This window comes from Erinaceus europaeus, chromosome 9, assembly GCF_950295315.1.
Source record: "Erinaceus europaeus chromosome 9, mEriEur2.1, whole genome shotgun sequence".
In the NCBI taxonomy this organism is placed as follows: domain Eukaryota; kingdom Metazoa; phylum Chordata; class Mammalia; order Eulipotyphla; family Erinaceidae; genus Erinaceus; species Erinaceus europaeus.
The window spans coordinates 126,590,633-126,609,418 of record NC_080170.1 but is presented as its reverse complement, the minus strand read 5'-3'; the positions used below and the strand labels follow the sequence as shown (position 1 = coordinate 126,609,418).

The 18,786-nt window shown below is 63.8% G+C and overlaps 2 protein-coding genes across 6 annotated transcripts in view; one reads left to right on the top strand and one right to left on the bottom strand.

Annotated features, from left to right (window-relative positions):
* COL6A2 (collagen type VI alpha 2 chain) overlaps positions 1-16,784 on the top strand; it is a 39,869-nt gene extending 23,085 nt beyond the window's left edge. For 4 of the 5 annotated variants that reach the window (XM_060198871.1, XM_060198873.1, XM_060198872.1 and 1 more), the window contains exons 26-28: positions 8,948-9,400; positions 9,645-9,683; positions 15,643-16,784. In XM_060198871.1, coding sequence (XP_060054854.1) covers positions 8,948-9,400; positions 9,645-9,683; positions 15,643-16,241 — 1,091 coding nt within the window. In that variant the 3' untranslated portion in view covers positions 16,242-16,784. Of the gene's footprint in view, positions 1-8,947; positions 9,401-9,644; positions 9,684-10,898; positions 11,950-15,642 lie in introns of those variants that run through there. The other variant, XM_060198874.1, reaches the window with a different exon arrangement.
* Positions 16,785-16,974: 190 nt separating this feature from the next.
* LOC132540328 (uncharacterized) lies at positions 16,975-18,669 on the bottom strand. Its single transcript, XM_060197134.1, has 2 exons — positions 17,980-18,669; positions 16,975-17,796 (listed from the first exon to the last, which is right to left on the bottom strand). Exons 1-2 carry the CDS (start codon positions 18,667-18,669, stop codon positions 16,975-16,977), a joined length of 1,512 nt encoding a protein of 503 aa, XP_060053117.1.
* Between the last annotated feature and the right edge of the window lie 117 nt (positions 18,670-18,786).

The following is an 18,786-nucleotide window of genomic DNA, read 5'->3' as shown; positions in this document are numbered from 1 at the left end:
CTGTGGGCTCTGCTGTGAGCTCTGCTGTGGGCTCTGCTGTGAGCTCTGCTGTGGGCTCTGCTGTGAGCACTGCTGTGGGCACTGCTGTGGGCTCTGCTGTGGACTCTGCTGTGGGCTCTGCTGTGGACTCTGCTGTGAGCTCTGCTGTGAGCACTGCTGTGGGCTCTGCTGTGGGCTCTGCTGTGGGCTCTGCTGTGAGCTCTGCTGTGAGCTCTGCTGTGGGCACTGCTGTGAGCTCTGCTGTGGACTCTGCTGTGGGCTCTGCTGTGGACTCTGCTGTGGGCACTGCTGTGGGCTCTGCTGTGAGCTCTGCTGTGGGCTCTGCTGTGAGCTCTGCTGTGGGCTCTGCTGTGAGCTCTGCTGTGGACTCTGCTGTGGGCTCTGCTGTGAGCTCTGCTGTGGGCTCTGCTGTGGGCTCTGCTGTGGGCTCTGCTGTGGGCTCTGCTGTGAGCTCTGCTGTGGGCTCTGCTGTGAGCTCTGCTGTGGACTCTGCTGTGAGCACTGCTGTGGGCTCTGCTGTGAGCACTGCTGTGGGCTCTGCTGTGGGCTCTGCTGTGGGCTCTGCTGTGAGCTCTGCTGTGGACTCTGCTGTGAGCACTGCTGTGGGCTCTGCTGTGAGCACTGCTGTGGGCTCTGCTGTGAGCTCTGCTGTGGGCACTGCTGTGGGCTCTGCTGTGGGCACTGCTGTGAGCTCTGCTGTGAGCTCTGCTGTGGGCTCTGCTGTGAGCACTGCTGTGGGCTCTGCTGTGGGCTCTGCTGTGGGCTCTGCTGTGGGCTCTGCTGTGAGCTCTGCTGTGGGCTCTGCTGTGGGCTCTGCTGTGGGCTCTGCTGTGGGCTCTGCTGTGAGCTCTGCTGTGGGCTCTGCTGTGAGCTCTGCTGTGGGCTCTGCTGTGGGCTCTGCTGTGGGCTCTGCTGTGGGCTCTGCTGTGGACTCTGCTGTGGGCTCTGCTGTGGGCTCTGCTGTGAGCACTGCTGTGGGCTCTGCTGTGAGCTCTGCTGTGAGCACTGCTGTGGGCTCTGCTGTGAGCTCTGCTGTGAGCACTGCTGTGAGCTCTGCTGTGGGCTCTGCTGTGAGCACTGCTGTGGGCTCTGCTGTGAGCTCTGCTGTGAGCTCTGCTGTGAGCTCTGCTGTGGGCTCTGCTGTGGGCACTGCTGTGGGCTCTGCTGTGGGCTCTGCTGTGGACTCTGCTGTGGGCACTGCTGTGGGCTCTGCTGTGGGCTCTGCTGTGGGCACTGCTGTGAGCTCTGCTGTGGGCTCTGCTGTGGGCACTGCTGTGAGCTCTGCTGTGTGCTCTGCTGTGAGCTCTGCTGTGAGCACTGCTGTGGGCTCTGCTGTGGGCTCTGCTGTGGGCTCTGCTGTGGGCTCTGCTGTGAGCTCTGCTGTGGGCTCTGCTGTGGGCTCTGCTGTGGACTCTGCTGTGGGCTCTGCTGTGAGCACTGCTGTGGGCTCTGCTGTGGGCTCTGCTGTGGGCTCTGCTGTGGACTCTGCTGTGGGCTCTCCTGTGGGCACTGCTGTGGGCTCTGCTGTGGGCTCTGCTGTGGACTCTGCTGTGGGCTCTGCTGTGGACTCTGCTGTGGGCACTGCTGTGAGCACTGCTGTGGGCTCTGCTGTGGGCACTGCTGTGAGCACTGCTGTGGACTCTGCTGTGGGCTCTGCTGTGAGCACTGCTGTGGGCTCTGCTGTGGGCTCTGCTGTGGGCTCTGCTGTGGACTCTGCTGTGGGCTCTCCTGTGGGCACTGCTGTGAGCTCTGCTGTGAGCTCTGCTGTGGGCTCTGCTGTGAGCTCTGCTGTGGGCTCTGCTGTGGACTCTGCTGTGGGCACTGCTGTGAGCTCTGCTGTGGGCTCTGCTGTGAGCACTGCTGTGAGCTCTGCTGTGAGCTCTGCTGTGAGCTCTGCTGTGGGCTCTGCTGTGGGCTCTGCTGTGGGCACTGCTGTGGGCTCTGCTGTGGGCTCTGCTGTGAGCTCTGCTGTGGGCTCTGCTGTGGGCACTGCTGTGAGCTCTGCTGTGGGCTGTGCTGTGAGCACTGCTGTGAGCTCTGCTGTGAGCTCTGCTGTGAGCACTGCTGTGGGCTCTGCTGTGGGCACTGCTGTGGGCACTGCTGTGGGCTCTGCTGTGGGCTCTGCTGTGAGCACTGCTGTGGGCTCTGCTGTGGGCACTGCTGTGGGCACTGCTGTGAGCTCTGCTGTGGGCTCTGCTGTGAGCACTGCTGTGGGCTCTGCTGTGGGCACTGCTGTGGGCTCTGCTGTGGGCTCTGCTGTGGGCTCTGCTGTGGACACTGCTGTGGGCTCTGCTGAGGGCTCTGCTGTGGGCTCTGCTGTGGGCTCTGCTGTGAGCACTGCTGTGGGCTCTGCTGTGGGCACTGCTGTGGGCACTGCTGTGGGCTCTGCTGTGGGCTCTGCTGTGAGCTCTGCTGTGAGCTCTGCTGTGGGCTCTGCTGTGGACTCTGCTGTGGGCACTGCTGTGGGCTCTGCTGTGAGCTCTGCTGTGGGCTCTGCTGTGAGCTCTGCTGTGGGCTCTGCTGTGAGCTCTGCTGTGAGCTCTGCTGTGGGCTCTGCTGTGGGCTCTCCTGTGGGCACTGCTGTGAGCACTGCTGTGGGCTCTGCTGTGGGCTCTGCTGTGGACTCTGCTGTGGGCTCTGCTGTGAGCACTGCTGTGGGCTCTGCTGTGGGCTCTGCTGTGGGCTCTGCTGTGAGCTCTGCTGTGAGCTCTGCTGTGGGCTCTGCTGTGGACTCTGCTGTGGGCACTGCTGTGGGCTCTGCTGTGAGCTCTGCTGTGAGCTCTGCTGTGAGCACTGCTGTGGGCTCTGCTGTGGGCTCTGCTGTGAGCTCTGCTGTGGGCTCTGCTGTGGGCTCTGCTGTGGACTCTGCTGTGAGCTCTGCTGTGAGCACTGCTGTGGGCTCTGCTGTGGGCTCTGCTGTGGGCTCTGCTGTGAGCTCTGCTGTGAGCTCTGCTGTGGGCTCTGCTGTGGACTCTGCTGTGGGCACTGCTGTGGGCTCTGCTGTGAGCTCTGCTGTGGGCTCTGCTGTGAGCTCTGCTGTGAGCTCTGCTGTGAGCTCTGCTGTGGGCTCTGCTGTGAGCTCTGCTGTGGACTCTGCTGTGAGCACTGCTGTGGACTCTGCTGTGGGCTCTGCTGTGGGCTCTGCTGTGAGCTCTGCTGTGGACTCTGCTGTGAGCACTGCTGTGGGCACTGCTGTGGGCTCTGCTGTGGGCTCTGCTGTGGGCTCTGCTGTGGACTCTGCTGTGAGCTCTGCTGTGAGCACTGCTGTGGGCTCTGCTGTGGGCTCTGCTGTGGGCTCTGCTGTGGGCTCTGCTGTGGACTCTGCTGTGGGCACTGCTGTGGGCTCTGCTGTGGGCTCTGCTGTGGGCTCTGCTGTGGACTCTGCTGTGGGCTCTCCTGTGGGCACTGCTGTGGGCTCTGCTGTGGGCACTGCTGTGGGCACTGCTGTGGGCTCTGCTGTGAGCTCTGCTGTGAGCTCTGCTGTGGATAGTCATGGGCTCTGCTGTGGGCTCTGCTGTGGGCTCTGCTGTGGGCTCTGCTGTGAGCTCTGCTGTGTGCTCTGCTGTGAGCTCTGCTGTGGGCACTGCTGTGAGCACTGCTGTGAGCTCTGCTGTGAGCTCTGCTGTGAGCTCTGCTGTGGGCTCTGCTGTGGGCACTGCTGTGGGCTCTGCTGTGTGCTCTGCTGTGAGCACTGCTGTGGGCTCTGCTGTGGGCTCTGCTGTGAGCACTGCTGTGGGCTCTGCTGTGGGCTCTGCTGTGAGCTCTGCTGTGAGCTCTGCTGTGGGCTCTGCTGTGGGCACTGCTGTGGGCACTGCTGTGGGCTCTGCTGTGGGCTCTGCTGTGGGCTCTGCTGTGGGCTCTGCTGTGGGCACTGCTGAGGGCTCTGCTGTGGGCTCTGCTGTGAGCTCTGCTGTGGACTCTGCTGTGAGCTCTGCTGTGGACTCTGCTGTGAGCACTGCTGTGGGCACTGCTGTGGGCTCTGCTGTGGGCACTGCTGTGGGCTCTGCTGTGAGCTCTGCTGTGAGCACTGCTGTGGGCACTGCTGTGGGCTCTGCTGTGGACTCTGCTGTGGGCTCTGCTGTGGACTCTGCTGTGGGCTCTGCTGTGGGCTCTGCTGTGAGCACTGCTGTGGGCTCTGCTGTGAGCTCTGCTGTGGGCACTGCTGTGGGCTCTGCTGTGGGCTCTGCTGTGGACTCTGCTGTGGGCACTGCTGTGGGCTCTGCTGTGGGCTCTGCTGTGGGCTCTGCTGTGGGCACTGCTGTGAGCTCTGCTGTGGGCTCTGCTGTGGGCACTGCTGTGAGCTCTGCTGTGTGCTCTGCTGTGAGCTCTGCTGTGAGCACTGCTGTGGGCTCTGCTGTGGGCTCTGCTGTGAGCTCTGCTGTGAGCTCTGCTGTGGGCTCTGCTGTGGGCTCTGCTGTGGACTCTGCTGTGGGCTCTGCTGTAGACTCTGCTGTGGGCTCTGCTGTGGGCTCTGCTGTGGACTCTGCTGTGGGCTCTCCTGTGGGCACTGCTGTGGGCTCTGCTGTGGGCACTGCTGTGGGCTCTGCTGTGGGCTCTGCTGTGGACTCTGCTGTGGGCACTGCTGTGGGCTCTGCTGTGGGCTCTGCTGTGGGCTCTGCTGTGGGCACTGCTGTGGGCTCTGCTGTGGGCTCTGCTGTGAGCTCTGCTGTGGGCTCTGCTGTGGGCACTGCTGTGAGCTCTGCTGTGGGCTCTGCTGTGAGCACTGCTGTGAGCTCTGCTGTGAGCTCTGCTGTGAGCACTGCTGTGGGCTCTGCTGTGGGCTCTGCTGTGAGCACTGCTGTGGGCTCTGCTGTGGGCTCTGCTGTGGGCTCTGCTGTGGACTCTGCTGTGAGCTCTGCTGTGGGCACTGCTGTGGGCTCTGCTGTGAGCTCTGCTGTGTGCTCTGCTGTGAGCTCTGCTGAGGGCTCTGCTGTGGGCTCTGCTGTGGGCTCTGCTGTGAGCACTGCTGTGAGCTCTGCTGTGGGCACTGCTGTGGGCACTGCTGTGGGCTCTGCTGTGGGCTCTGCTGTGGGCACTGCTGTGAGCTCTGCTGTGGGCTCTGCTGTGGGCTCTGCTGTGGGCACTGCTGTGGGCTCTGCTGTGGGCTCTGCTGTGGGCTCTGCTGTGGGCACTGCTGTGAGCTCTGCTGTGGGCACTGCTGTGGGCTCTGCTGTGGGCTCTGCTGTGAGCTCTGCTGTGAGCTCTGCTGTGAGCTCTGCTGTGGGCTCTGCTGTGAGCTCTGCTGTGGGCTCTGCTGTGAGCTCTGCTGTGGGCTCTGCTGTGAGCTCTGCTGTGGGCTCTGCTGTGGGCACTGCTGTGAGCTCTGCTGTGTGCTCTGCTGTGAGCTCTGCTGTGAGCACTGCTGTGGGCTCTGCTGTGGGCTCTGCTGTGGGCTCTGCTGTGGGCACTGCTGTGAGCTCTGCTGTGGGCACTGCTGTGGGCTCTGCTGTGGGCTCTGCTGTGAGCTCTGCTGTGGGCTCTGCTGTGGGCTCTGCTGTGGACTCTGCTGTGGGCTCTGCTGTGGACTCTGCTGTGGGCTCTGCTGTGGGCTCTGCTGTGGACTCTGCTGTGGGCTCTCCTGTGGGCACTGCTGTGGGCTCTGCTGTGGGCACTGCTGTGGGCTCTGCTGTGGGCTCTGCTGTGGACTCTGCTGTGGGCACTGCTGTGGGCTCTGCTGTGGGCTCTGCTGTGGGCTCTGCTGTGGGCACTGCTGTGGGCTCTGCTGTGGGCTCTGCTGTGGGCACTGCTGTGAGCTCTGCTGTGGGCTCTGCTGTGAGCACTGCTGTGAGCTCTGCTGTGAGCTCTGCTGTGAGCACTGCTGTGGGCTCTGCTGTGGGCTCTGCTGTGAGCACTGCTGTGGGCTCTGCTGTGGGCTCTGCTGTGGGCTCTGCTGTGGACTCTGCTGTGGGCTCTCCTGTGGGCACTGCTGTGGACTCTGCTGTGGGCACTGCTGTGGGCTCTGCTGTGGGCTCTGCTGTGGACTCTGCTGTGGGCACTGCTGTGGGCTCTGCTGTGGGCTCTGCTGTGGGCTCTGCTGTGGGCACTGCTGTGGGCTCTGCTGTGGGCTCTGCTGTGGGCACTGCTGTGAGCTCTGCTGTGGGCTCTGCTGTGAGCACTGCTGTGAGCTCTGCTGTGAGCTCTGCTGTGAGCACTGCTGTGGGCTCTGCTGTGGGCTCTGCTGTGAGCACTGCTGTGGGCTCTGCTGTGGGCTCTGCTGTGGGCTCTGCTGTGGACTCTGCTGTGGGCTCTCCTGTGGGCACTGCTGTGGGCTCTGCTGTGGGCTCTGCTGTGAGCTCTGCTGTGGGCACTGCTGTGAGCTCTGCTGTGGGCTCTGCTGTGGACTCTGCTGTGGGCACTGCTGTGGGCTCTGCTGTGGACTCTGCTGTGGGCACTGCTGTGAGCACTGCTGTGGGCTCTGCTGTGGGCTCTGCTGTGGGCACTGCTGTGGGCACTGCTGTGAGCTCTGCTGTGTGCTCTGCTGAGGGCTCTGCTGTGGGCTCTGCTGTGGGCTCTGCTGTGAGCACTGCTGTGAGCTCTGCTGTGGGCACTGCTGTGGGCACTGCTGTGGGCTCTGCTGTGGGCTCTGCTGTGGGCTCTGCTGTGAGCTCTGCTGTGAGCTCTGCTGTGGGCTCTGCTGTGGACTCTGCTGTGGGCACTGCTGTGGGCTCTGCTGTGAGCTCTGCTGTGGGCTCTGCTGTGAGCTCTGCTGTGGGCTCTGCTGTGAGCTCTGCTGTGAGCTCTGCTGTGGGCTCTGCTGTGGACTCTGCTGTGAGCTCTGCTGTGAGCACTGCTGTGGGCTCTGCTGTGGGCTCTGCTGTGGGCTCTGCTGTGAGCTCTGTTGTGGGCTCTGCTGTGAGCACTGCTGTGAGCTCTGCTGTGAGCTCTGCTGTGAGCACTGCTGTGGGCTCTGCTGTGGGCTCTGCTGTGGACTCTGCTGTGAGCTCTGCTGTGAGCACTGCTGTGGGCTCTGCTGTGGGCTCTGCTGTGGGCTCTGCTGTGAGCTCTGCTGTGAGCTCTGCTGTGGGCTCTGCTGTGGACTCTGCTGTGGGCACTGCTGTGAGCTCTGCTGTGGACTCTGCTGTGAGCTCTGCTGTGAGCTCTGCTGTGAGCTCTGCTGTGAGCACTGCTGTGGGCTCTGCTGTGGGCTCTGCTGTGAGCTCTGCTGTGGGCTCTGCTGTGGGCTCTGCTGTGGACTCTGCTGTGAGCTCTGCTGTGAGCACTGCTGTGGGCTCTGCTGTGGGCTCTCCTGTGGGCTCTGCTGTGAGCTCTGCTGTGAGCTCTGCTGTGGGCTCTGCTGTGGACTCTGCTGTGGGCACTGCTGTGGGCTCTGCTGTGAGCTCTGCTGTGGGCTCTGCTGTGAGCTCTGCTGTGGGCTCTGCTGTGAGCTCTGCTGTGGGCTCTGCTGTGAGCTCTGCTGTGGGCTCTGCTGTGAGCTCTGCTGTGAGCTCTGCTGTGGACTCTGCTGTGAGCACTGCTGTGGGCACTGCTGTGGGCTCTGCTGTGGGCTCTGCTGTGGGCTCTGCTGTGGACTCTGCTGTGAGCTCTGCTGTGAGCACTGCTGTGGGCTCTGCTGTGGGCTCTGCTGTGAGCTCTGCTGTGAGCACTGCTGTGGGCTCTGCTGTGGGCTCTGCTGTGAGCTCTGCTGTGGGCTCTGCTGTGGACTCTGCTGTGGGCACTGCTGTGGGCTCTGCTGTGGGCTCTGCTGTGGGCTCTGCTGTGGACTCTGCTGTGGGCTCTCCTGTGGGCACTGCTGTGGGCTCTGCTGTGGGCACTGCTGTGGGCTCTGCTGTGGGCTCTGCTGTGAGCACTGCTGTGAGCTCTGCTGTGAGCTCTGCTGTGAGCTCTGCTGTGAGCTCTGCTGTGGGCACTGCTGTGGGCTCTGCTGTGGGCTCTGCTGTGAGCTCTGCTGTGGGCTCTGCTGTGGGCTCTGCTGTGGGCTCTGCTGTGAGCTCTGCTGTGAGCTCTGCTGTGAGCTCTGCTGTGGGCTCTGCTGTGAGCTCTGCTGTGGGCTCTGCTGTGGGCTCTGCTGTGGGCTCTGCTGTGAGCTCTGCTGTGGGCTCTGCTGTGAGCTCTGCTGTGAGCTCTGTTGTGGGCTCTGCTGTGGGCTCTGCTGTGGGCTCTTCTGTGAGCTCTGCTGTGAGCACTGCTGTGGGCTCTGCTGTGAGCACTGCTGTGGGCTCTGCTGTGAGCTCTGCTGTGGGCACTGCTGTGGGCTCTGCTGTGGGCACTGCTGTGAGCTCTGCTGTGGGCTCTGCTGTGAGCTCTGCTGTGGGCTCTGCTGTGAGCACTGCTGTGGGCTCTGCTGTGGGCTCTGCTGTGAGCTCTGCTGTGGGCACTGCTGTGGGCTCTGCTGTGAGCTCTGCTGTGGGCACTGCTGTGGGCTCTGCTGTGGGCACTGCTGTGGGCTCTGCTGTGAGCTCTGCTGTGGGCACTGCTGTGGGCTCTGCTGTGGGCACTGCTGTGAGCTCTGCTGTGGGCTCTGCTGTGAGCTCTGCTGTGGGCTCTGCTGTGAGCTCTGCTGTCGGCTCTGCTGTGGGCACTGCTGTGGGCTCTGCTGTGAGCTCTGCTGTGAGCTCTGCTGTGGGCTCTGCTGTGAGCTCTGCTGTCAGCTCTGCTGTGAGCTCTGCTGTGAGCTCTGCTGTGGGCTCTGCTGTGGGCTCTGCTGTGGGCTCTGCTGTGGGCACTGCTGTGGGCTCTGCTGTGGGCTCTGCTGTGGATTCTGTTGTGAGCACTGACATGGGCCTGTCATGAGCTCCACTCTGCCTCGAACAGCTATGGCACTGTCGTGGGCATTGCTGTGGATACTGTTGTGGGCTCTGCCACGGACAGCTGTGGCACTGCTGTGGTTCGTGCCCTCTCCTGTGTCCTGCTGTGTCCCCTCCCCTGTCCTGTCCTGTGTCCTCGCCTCCATCCCTCCCCACCCAGCACGGCCTCTCGCCCGCCCCAGGCACGCGCGTCGGCGTGGTGCAGTACAGCCATGAGGGCACCTTCGAGGCCATCCAGCTGGACGACCCTCGCATCAACTCCATGTCCAGCTTCAAGGAGGCCGTCAAGAACCTGGAGTGGATCGCAGGCGGCACCTGGACGCCCTCGGCCCTCAAGTTCGCGTACGACCGGCTTCTCAAGGAGAGCCGGCGCCACGGCACACGCGTCTTCGCCATGGTCATCACGGACGGGCGGCACGACCCTCGGGACGACGACCAGAACCTGCAGGCGCTGTGCGGCCAGGACGTGACGGTCACGGCCATCGGCATTGGGGACATGTTCCACGAGCAGCACGAGAGCGAGAACCTGGCCTCCATCGCCTGCAACCAGCCCCAGAACGTGCACAACATGACACTCTTCTCAGACCTGGTGGCCGAGAAGTTCATCGATGACATGGCCGACAGACTGTGCCCCGGTAGGGCACGTGAGGGGATGGGGCGCAATACGGGACACGGGGAGGGGAGGGGAGGGACAGTGGGAGAAGACATGGGTGAGGGGAGGGGACACAGGGACAGGTGGGGACAGGAGGCAAAGACTGAACGATAGGGTACTGGGTGGAGCAGCGGCGGGGGCAGGGGCTGGGTCCCAGGTGAGGAGGGGCTGGGATGGGGACCACCCTACATGCAGGAGGCACTGACCATCCCCCTGCTTCCTCCTAGACCCCCAGATCGTGTGCCCAGACCTGCCCTGCCAAACAGGTAACGCCAACACCCAGCGTGCCAGTGGGGAGGTGTCGGGACCTCAGTGCACACTCAGGGACCCCTCTCAAGTGGAAACCCCTCAAGGGGGTCGCAGCCCAGACCTGCAGCACCACCCCCCACCCACTGAGGGAACTGAGGAGCTGGCCTGGCTCTGGGGACAGACAGCTGTGGCTTATGGGGTGGTGGCAGCCCATGCTGGGGGGCCTCACACAGGGCTGGGGGACCCAGGCCCGGCAAAGGCAGCCCTGCCCACACACCCCCTCTGCCTGCTGGGGCCACAGAGCCCTGGGCCTGAGGGTCAGGGCTACCCATCTGCCGGAGAGCTGTGGGGCCCCTGGAGGTTGGGGGGAGACCCTGGGCCAGCAGGCACCTGGGTGGTGTGTGGCCACCGTGGCCTGGGCTGGGCTTCTCCCAGGGCTGAGGGGGGTGGGGGTGGACAGGCCCCGGTGGGTCTGTGGGCCACACTTACTCAGAGCCACGAGGACTTGCTCTCTGGGCCCTGGGACCCGCCGTGACAATGGGAGCAGTGGCTGGCTGGGTGGGTGGGTGCCCAGAGTCCCCAGACCCAGAGTGCTCACCAAGGGGGCTGCCCAGGGGTAGCAGTGGGATGTGTCCTGTCCCCACCTGGGCTCAGACAGCTGGCTGAGGCTGAGCTTGGCCTGTGCTGAGAGCCTTGAGGAGAGTTGCTGGCTTTGAACAGCGTCCACCTTGCTGGTCATGGGGGCCAGACTGGGGCACAGAGGCCCTCAGGACAGTCCCCTGTGGTCGCCCTGGGTGGACAGTCCCATGTGGTCACTCTGGGTGGACAGTCAGCCTGGATGGATTAGCCCTATAAGGAGGGCCCTGAATGAGACCTCTGGGGGGGCGTGGAGAGAAAGTGTTAGGACTCCCAGAATGTAGGCATGATGGCCCCTAGGGAAGGTCAGAGAGAAGGAGCCTCTGTCCTCAACCCCTCAGCCATCTTGTCCTGAGGGGACTGGGATCAGCCTCACAGCCAGGATAGAGACCACATGACAGAGACCCCAGGAGAGGGATCCCAGGATAGAGACTCCTGGAGAGGGATCCCAGGACAGAGACCCCTGGACAGAGACCCCAGGATAGAGGTCTCTGGACAGAAAATCCCAGAAAAAGGCGCTGGACTGCCAGAGACCCCTGGACAGCCCTTCCCCCGGGCCCCGCGGCCTCCCCTGAACCCTGTCTGGATGCCCGCAGATGGCGCATGGCCTGGGGAGCCCCCGGCCGCCTTCCTCCACACGGAAGAGCACCCCAGCCCGTCCTTCCCCAGGACGGCGCCCCACATCCGGCAGCTCCTGACCGGCCCCGACCCTGCCACCCACACCCGGCTGGCGGCCCTGCTGGTCTACACCGCGGAGCGTGCCAAGCTGGCCACGGGCGGCCAGCAGCAGGAGTGGACGCAGCTCTTCATCGAGACCTTTAAGCTGGTGCACAGGGACATTGTGGGGGGGGACCCTGAGGCCATGCTGGCGCTCTGTTGAGGACCACCCAGGCCAGCTAGGGGGTGTCCCTCAGTTCTGTTAGTAGGGGATTGGGGGCCCTGCTGGGCCAACTAGTGGGGGTGTTCCCCCAAGGTAGCTAGTGTGAGACAGGGGCAGGGGTCTCCAGGTCAGCTAGTAGGGGTGGGGTGCCTCCTAGTCATCCAGTGGGGTACCTCGTGGGTCAGCTAGTGGGACAGGGGTGTCCACTTCATTAGCCACCGAGGGGGGTGCCAGTGTGCCCCCAGGGTTAGTATTGCTGGACCCACACACAGAGGTGCCACCCAGCAGAGGTCGAAAGTCCACTGTCCAGCCCCAGGAGGGTCCTCCTTGCCCAGCTCCTCTGTGTCCATGGTCACTCAGGTCCCCCACCCCAGACCCTTCCCCTGGCACAGCCCTCAAAGGGACTCTGAAAGACCATGACTCAGTCCACCTTCAGGCCACGCCTCAGAGGCCAGTGTCCACCCCCAGGTCCTCGTCCCTCCCAGGCTGGGTGCTCAGGATGCAGAGGAGGGTGTCCCCCATCAGGGCAGACCCAGCGGGGTTGGGGGCCCTGAGCCTATGCTCAGAGGGCCAGGAGGCTCCCTGGAGACTGCTTCTAGAAGGTTCTGTGAGGGTCAGGTCAGAAGTGCTGCCTATTTGCACTGAGTGAGCTTGTGACCTCAAGCCCCTTAGTAATCCGTCCCCACAACCCTTCCTGGGTCTTCACGCCAGCAGGGGGGGTGGGAAACTGTGACACCTCTGAAAAGTTCCATAAAAACTGAAATGGGTGTGTGGCTGTGTGGTTGGTGCGGTGAGGCTACCAACACAGGTAGCTCAGACCCAGCCCCTTGTCCTGAGATAAGGCCTCCACAGCTCTGGGGGGTCCTCGGAGCCCTGGGGGTTTTCCTGAGGTCTTTTAGGGGACTGTGCAGCTGCAGGAGGCCCTCACCTCATGATGCCAGTGATACAAACAAATGGGAGGCAGAGATGGGGCTGGGGTCTCTGCAGATGGGACAGGGCTGGGGTCTCTGCCAATGGGACAGGGCTGGGGTCTCTGCAGATGGGACAGGGCTGGGGTCTCTGCCGATGGGACAGGGCTGGGGTCTCTGCAGATGGGACAGGGCTGGGGTCTCTCCCGATGGGACAGGGCTGGGGTCTCTCCAGATGGGACAGGGCTGGAGTCTCTCCAGATGGGGCAGGGCTGGGGTCTCTCCAGATGGGACAGGGCTGGGGTCTCTCCAGATGGGACAGGGCTGGGGTCTCTCCAGATGGGACAGGGCTGGGGTCCCTCCAGATGGGACAGGGCTGGGGTCTCTGCAGATGGGACAGGGCTGGGGTCTCTCCAGATGGGACAGGGCTGGGGTCTCTGCAGATGGGACAGGGCTGGGGTCTCTCCAGATGGGACAGGGCTGGGGTCTCTCCCGATGGGACAGGGCTGGGGTCTCTCCAGATGGGACAGGGCTGGAGTCTCTCCAGATGGGGCAGGGCTGGGGTCTCTCCAGATGGGACAGGGCTGGGGTCTCTCCAGATGGGACAGGGCTGGGGTCTCTCCAGATGGGACAGGGCTGGGGTCCCTCCAGATGGGACAGGGCTGGGGTCTCTGCAGATGGGACAGGGCTGGGGTCTCTCCAGATGGGACAGGGCTGGGGTCTCTGCAGATGGGACAGGGCTGGGGTCTCTCCAGATGGGACAGGGCTGGGGTATCTCCAGATGGGACAGGGCTGGTGTCTCTCCAGATGGGACAGGGCTGGGGTCTCTGCAGATGGGACAGGGCTGGGGTCTCTCCAGATGGGACAGGGCTGGGGTCCCTCCAGATGGGGCAGGGCTGGGGTCTCTCCAGATGTAGCAGGGCTGGGGTCTCTCCAGATGGGACATGGCTGGGGTCCCTCCAGATGGGACAGGGCTGGGGTCTCTGCAGATGGGACAGGGCTGGGGTCTCTGCAGATGGGACAGGGCTGGAGTCTCTCCAGATGGGACAGGGCTGGGGTCTCTCCAGATGGGACAGGGCTGGGGTCTCTCCAGATGGGACAGGGCTGGGGTCCCTCCAGATGGGGCAGGGCTGGGGTCTCTCCAGATGTAGCAGGGCTGGGGTCTCTCCAGATGGGACATGGCTGGGGTCCCTCCAGATGGGACAGGGCTGGGGTCTCTCCAGATGGGACAGGGCTGGGGTCTCTCCAGATGGGGCAGGGCTGGGGTCTCTCCAGATGGGGCAGGGCTGGGGTCTCTCCAGATGGGACAGGGCTGGGGTCTCTCCAGATGGGACATGGCTGGGGTCTCTCCAGATGGGGCAGGGCTGGGGTCTCTCCAGATGGGACAGGGCTGGGGTCTCTGCAGATGGGACAGGGCTGGAGTCTCTCCAGATGGGACAGGGCTGGGGTCTCTGCAGATGGGACAGGGCTGGGGTCTCTGCAGATGGGACAGGGCTGGAGTCTCTCCAGATGGGACAGGGCTGGGGTCTCTGCAGATGGGACAGGGCTGGGGTCTCTCCAGATGGGACAGGGCTGGGGTCTCTCCAGATGGGACAGGGCTGGGGTCCCTCCAGATGGGACAGGGCTGGGGTCCCTCCTGATGGGGCAGGGCTGAGGTCTCTGCAGATGGGACAGGGCTGGGGTCTCTGCAGATGGGACAGGGCTGGGGTCCCTCCAGATGGGACAGGGCTGGGGTCTCTCCAGATGGGACAGGGCTGGAGTCTCTCCAGATGGGACAGGGCTGGGGTCTCTCCAGATGGGACAGGGCTGGGGTCTCTCCAGATGGGACAGGGCTGGAGTCTCTCCAGATGGGGCAGGGCTGGGGTCTCTCCAGATGGGACAGGGCTGGGGTCCCTCCAGATGGGACAGGGCTGGGGTCTCTGCAGATGGGACAGGGCTGGAGTCTCTCCAGATGGGACAGGGCTGGGGTCTCTCCAGATGGGACAGGGCTGGAGTCTCTCCAGATGGGACAGGGCTGGGGTCTCTCCAGATGGGACAGGGCTGGGGTCTCTCCAGATGGGACAGGGCTGGGGTCCCTCCAGATGGGACATGGCTGGGGTCTCTCCAGATGGGGCAGGGCTGGGGTCTCTCCAGATGGGACAGGGCTGGGGTCTCTGCAGATGGGACAGGGCTGGAGTCTCTCCAGATGGGACAGGGCTGGGGTCTCTCCAGATGGGACAGGGCTGGGGTCTCTCCAGATGGGACAGGGCTGGGGTCCCTCCAGATGGGACAGGGCTGGGGTCCCTCCAGATGGGGCAGGGCTGGGGTCCCTCCAGATGGGGCAGGGCTGGGGTCCCTCCAGATGGGGCAGGGCTGGGGTCTCTCCAGATGGGACAGGGCTGGGGTCCCTCCAGATGGGGCAGGGCTGGGGTCCCTCCAGATGGGACAGGGCTGGGATCTCTCCAGATGGGGCAGGGCTGGGGTCCCTCCAGATGGGGCAGGGCTGGGGTCTCTCCAGATGGGACAGGGCTGGGGTCTCTCCAGATGGGGCAGGGCTGGGGTCCCTCCAGATGGGACAGGGCTGGGGTCCCTCCAGATGGGACAGGGCTGGGGTCCCTCCAGATGGGGCAGGGCTGGGGTCTCTCCAGATGGGGCAGGGCTGGGGTCCCTCCAGATGGGGCAGGGCTGGGGTCTCTCCAGATGGGACAGGGCTGGGGTCTCTGCAGATGGGACAGGGCTGGGGTCTCTCCAGATGGGGCAGGGCTGGGGTCCCTCCAGATGGGGCAGGGCTGGGGTCTCTCCAGATGGGACAGGGCTGGGGTCTCTCCAGATGGGGCAGGGCTGGGGTCTCTGCAGATGGGGCAGGGCTGGGGTCTCTCCAGATGTGGGTAGGGCTGGGGTCCCTCCAGATGGGGCAGGGCTGGGGTCTCTCCAGATGTGGGTAGGGCTGGGGTCCCTCCAGATGGGGCAGGGCTGTGTGTGAACTGTTGGGTTGGGTCGAAAGAAATGGTCTTGGGTGTTGAGCTGGAGAATCCTGCTTTGGGCTTTGGGTGGGTGAGTTGGGAGACATGTCTTGGCGGTCCCATTCAGGAGGGTTGAGTGGGTCAGGAGTTCATGTTCAGGACAGTGTCCTGCGTTCTAGGGGCTCACGATCCAGGAGTTCCCTCCAGGTTGGGTGGTCAGGACAGGGCCTGGCATGTGCGTTCTGGGGATTCCCTGTGGGAAAGTCCCCAGGGTCCCCAAGTGGGCATCCCGTCTCTCACCCCTAGTGCGGGGTCCTTGTCCCTTGTGCCCAGGCTGGACATCCCCATCACCTGTCGGGGTATCCTGGCCCTAGGCTGGGTGTCCTCAGTCCAGGTCCACCAGGTGGACATTCTTCTTCCCTGTCCCTGACTAGGTGTCCCCGTCCCCTGTGTGTGTCCCCATCCTATCCCCCATGTGACTGTCCTTGTCCCCTGTCCCATGTGAGTGTCCCCGTCCATCATCCCCGGTGTGTGTCCCTGGCCCCTGGCCCCTGCCCCCGGTGTGTGTCCCCGCTCCCCCGAGCGGGAGCTCATGGCCCTGTCCCTCCAGAACTGGCGGTGGCGCAGTGTACACAGAGGCCCGTGGACGTGGTCTTCCTGCTGGACGGCTCAGAGCGGCTGGGCGAGCGTGGCTTCCGGGCGGCACTGGGCTTCGTGGAGGCGGTGGCTGGGCGGCTGACCTTGGCGCGGGGCGCGGCTGACGCCCTCAACGCTCGCCTGGCGCTGCTGCAGTTTGGGGGTCTGGGGCAGCAGCAGGTGGCCTTCCCGCTGACCCACAACCTGACTGTCGTGCGGGAGGGGCTGGCGGCCGCGCGCTACCTGGACGCCTCCTCGCAGGTGGGCGCGGGCATCGTGCACGCGGTCAACCAGCTGGTGCGGCCGGGCCGCGGGGGCGCGAGGCGCCACGCCGAGCTGGCCTTTGTCTTCCTCACCGACGGCGTGACCGGCCGACTGGGCCTGGACGAGGCTCTGGGCGCCATGCGCAAGGAGAACGTGGTGCCCGCTGTGGTGGCCGTGGGCGGTGATGAGAACCGCGAGGTACTGGCCGCCCTCAGCCTGGGGGACGCGGGTGCCGTGTTCCGCGAAGACACCTTTGACGCGCTGCTGCAGCCCCGCTTCCTCGACACGTTCGTCCGCTGGATCTGCTAGACCCGGCCCAGCCCGTGGCCCTTGGGGTCCCTGCAGCCCCCTGCTCAGCCCAAGGGGTCCCCGGTGCCCACAGTCCCTGGTCCCCCCGGCCCCTGTCCCCAGATCAGCCTCAGGGTCCCGGGCAGCTCGGTCCTGGCCTCCCATCCTCACCTGTCCCCCAGTCAGCCCCAGGGTCCCCGGGCCTTCGGTCCTGCCCCCCATCCCCTGTCCCCACCAGGTTAACCCCAGGGCCCCCAGCCTTCGGTCCTGACCCCCCATCCCCACCTGCTCCCCAGCTCAAACCGAGGTCCCCAGCCCCACAGTTCCGGTCCCCTGCCTCCCAGCTTGGCCCATGGAGTCCCCGGTATCCCTGTTCTCATTGTCCCCCACCTCCCCACCAGGCTCAGCCCGCAGGGTTCCCAATGCCCTGTCCCCAGCCCCTGCCCTGCCAGCTGGTGCCACCCCTTCACCTCTGTCCTCCATCACCATGTCCCTGGCCAGCCTCAGCTGTGAGCACAGACCCTGTCCCACCCTCCTAGCCCTAATAAAGGTTCTGAGCCACCAGCCTCTTGAAGAGAGTCCACACCTCCCACTGGTCTGGGACGCAGCCCCTGGGGGACAAGCCAGCAACACACTGGGAGAGGGGTGCGGGGACACGAGGCCACGGCCCCACCCCAGGCCACTGGGTCAGCAAGAGGGATGAGAGCTGGCAGGAAGCTGGGCCCATTCAGCTGCCAGAGATTCTGACAGCCCCTCAACACTGTGAACTTTGGGGGGGGGCACAAAGAACATGGGAATATTGAATGCGGGGACACTGGATGTGGGGACACTGGATGTGGGGACACTGGATGTGGGGGACACTGGATGCGGGGACACTGGATGTGGGGACACTGGATGTGGGGACACTGGATGCGGGGACACTGGATGCGGGATCACTGGATTTGGGGGACACTGGATGCGGGGACACTGGATGCGGGGACACTGGATTTGGGGGACACTGGATTTGGGGGACACTGGATGTGGGGACACTATGTGGGGGACACTGGATGCGGGGACACTGGATGTGGGGACACTGGATGTGGGGACACTGGATGTGGGGACACTGGATATGGGGGACACTGAATGTGGGGACACTGGATATGGGGGACACTGGATGTGGGGGACACTGGATGTGGGGGACACTGGATGCAGGGACACTGGATGTGGGGACACTGGATGTGGGGACACTGGATGCGGGGACACTGGATGCGGGGTCACTGGATTTGGGGGACACTGGATGCGGGGACACTGGATGCGGGGACACTGGATTTGGGGGACATTGGATTTGGGGGACACTGGATGTGGGGACACTATGTGGGGGACACTGGATGCGGGGACACTGGATGCGGGGACACTGGATGTGGGGACACTGGATGTGAGGAAACTGGATGTGGGGACACTGGATGTGGGGACACTGGATATGGGGGACACTGAATGTGGGGACACTGGATATGGGGGACACTGGATGTGGGGGACACTGGATGCGGGGACACTGGATGTGGGGACACTGGATGTGGGGACACTGGATGCGGGGACACTGGATGCGGGGTCACTGGATTTGGGGGACACTGGATGCGGGGACACTGGATGTGGGGACACTGGATTTGGGGGACATTGGATTTGGGGGACACTGGATGTGGGGACACTATGTGGGGGACACTGGATGCGGGGACACTGGATGTGGGGACACTGGATGTGAGGAAACTGGATGTGGGGACACTGGATATGGGGGACACTGAATGTGGGGACACTGGATATGGGGGACACTGGATGTGGGGACACTGGATGTGAGGACATTGGATGTGAGGAACACTGGATATGGGGGACACTGGATGTGGGGGACACTGGATGTGGGGACACTGGATGTGGGGACACTGGATGTGAGGACACTGGATGTGGGGGACACTGGATGTGGGGACACTGGATGTGAGGAAATTGGATGTGGGAACACTGGATATGGGGGACACTGGATGTGGGGGACACTGGATGTGGGGACACTGGATGTGAGGACACTGGATATGAGGGACACTGGATGTGGGGGACACTGGATGTGGGAACACTGGATGTGAGGAACACTGGATGTGGGGACACTGGATATGGAGGACACTGGATGTGGGGGAAACTGGATGTGGGGGAAACTGGATGTGGGGACACTGGATGTGGGGACACTGGATGTGAGGACACTGGATGTGAGGAACACTGGATATGGGGGACACTGGATGTGGGGAGCACTGGGTGTGGGGGGCACTGGATATAGGGAGAATGGATGTGGGAACCTGAATTTGGGGGACACTGTGCTCATGGGGATACTAGATGTGGGGACACTGGATGTAGGGGACAGTGGATGTGGGAAGAGTGGATATGGGGACACTGGATGTGGGGACACTGGATGTGGGGACACTATGCCCATGGGGACATTGAACAAGTTCACTGTTTTGGGAGCATCATGTGTGAATGTGGGGACTCTGCATGAGGCTGGAACACAGCACTGTCACTCTTGGGACCCCTGTCCCATAACCAAGGCCCC

Coding starts and splice junctions, on each gene's coding strand:
- LOC132540328 (XM_060197134.1), bottom strand. CDS start 18,669: ATGGGCATAGTGTCCCCACATCCAGTGTCCCCACATCCAGTGTCCCCA. Junction 17,797..17,979: donor TTCAGTGTCCCCCATATCCA/GTGTCCCCACAT, acceptor CCCCGCATCCAG/TGTCCCCGCATCCAGTGTCC.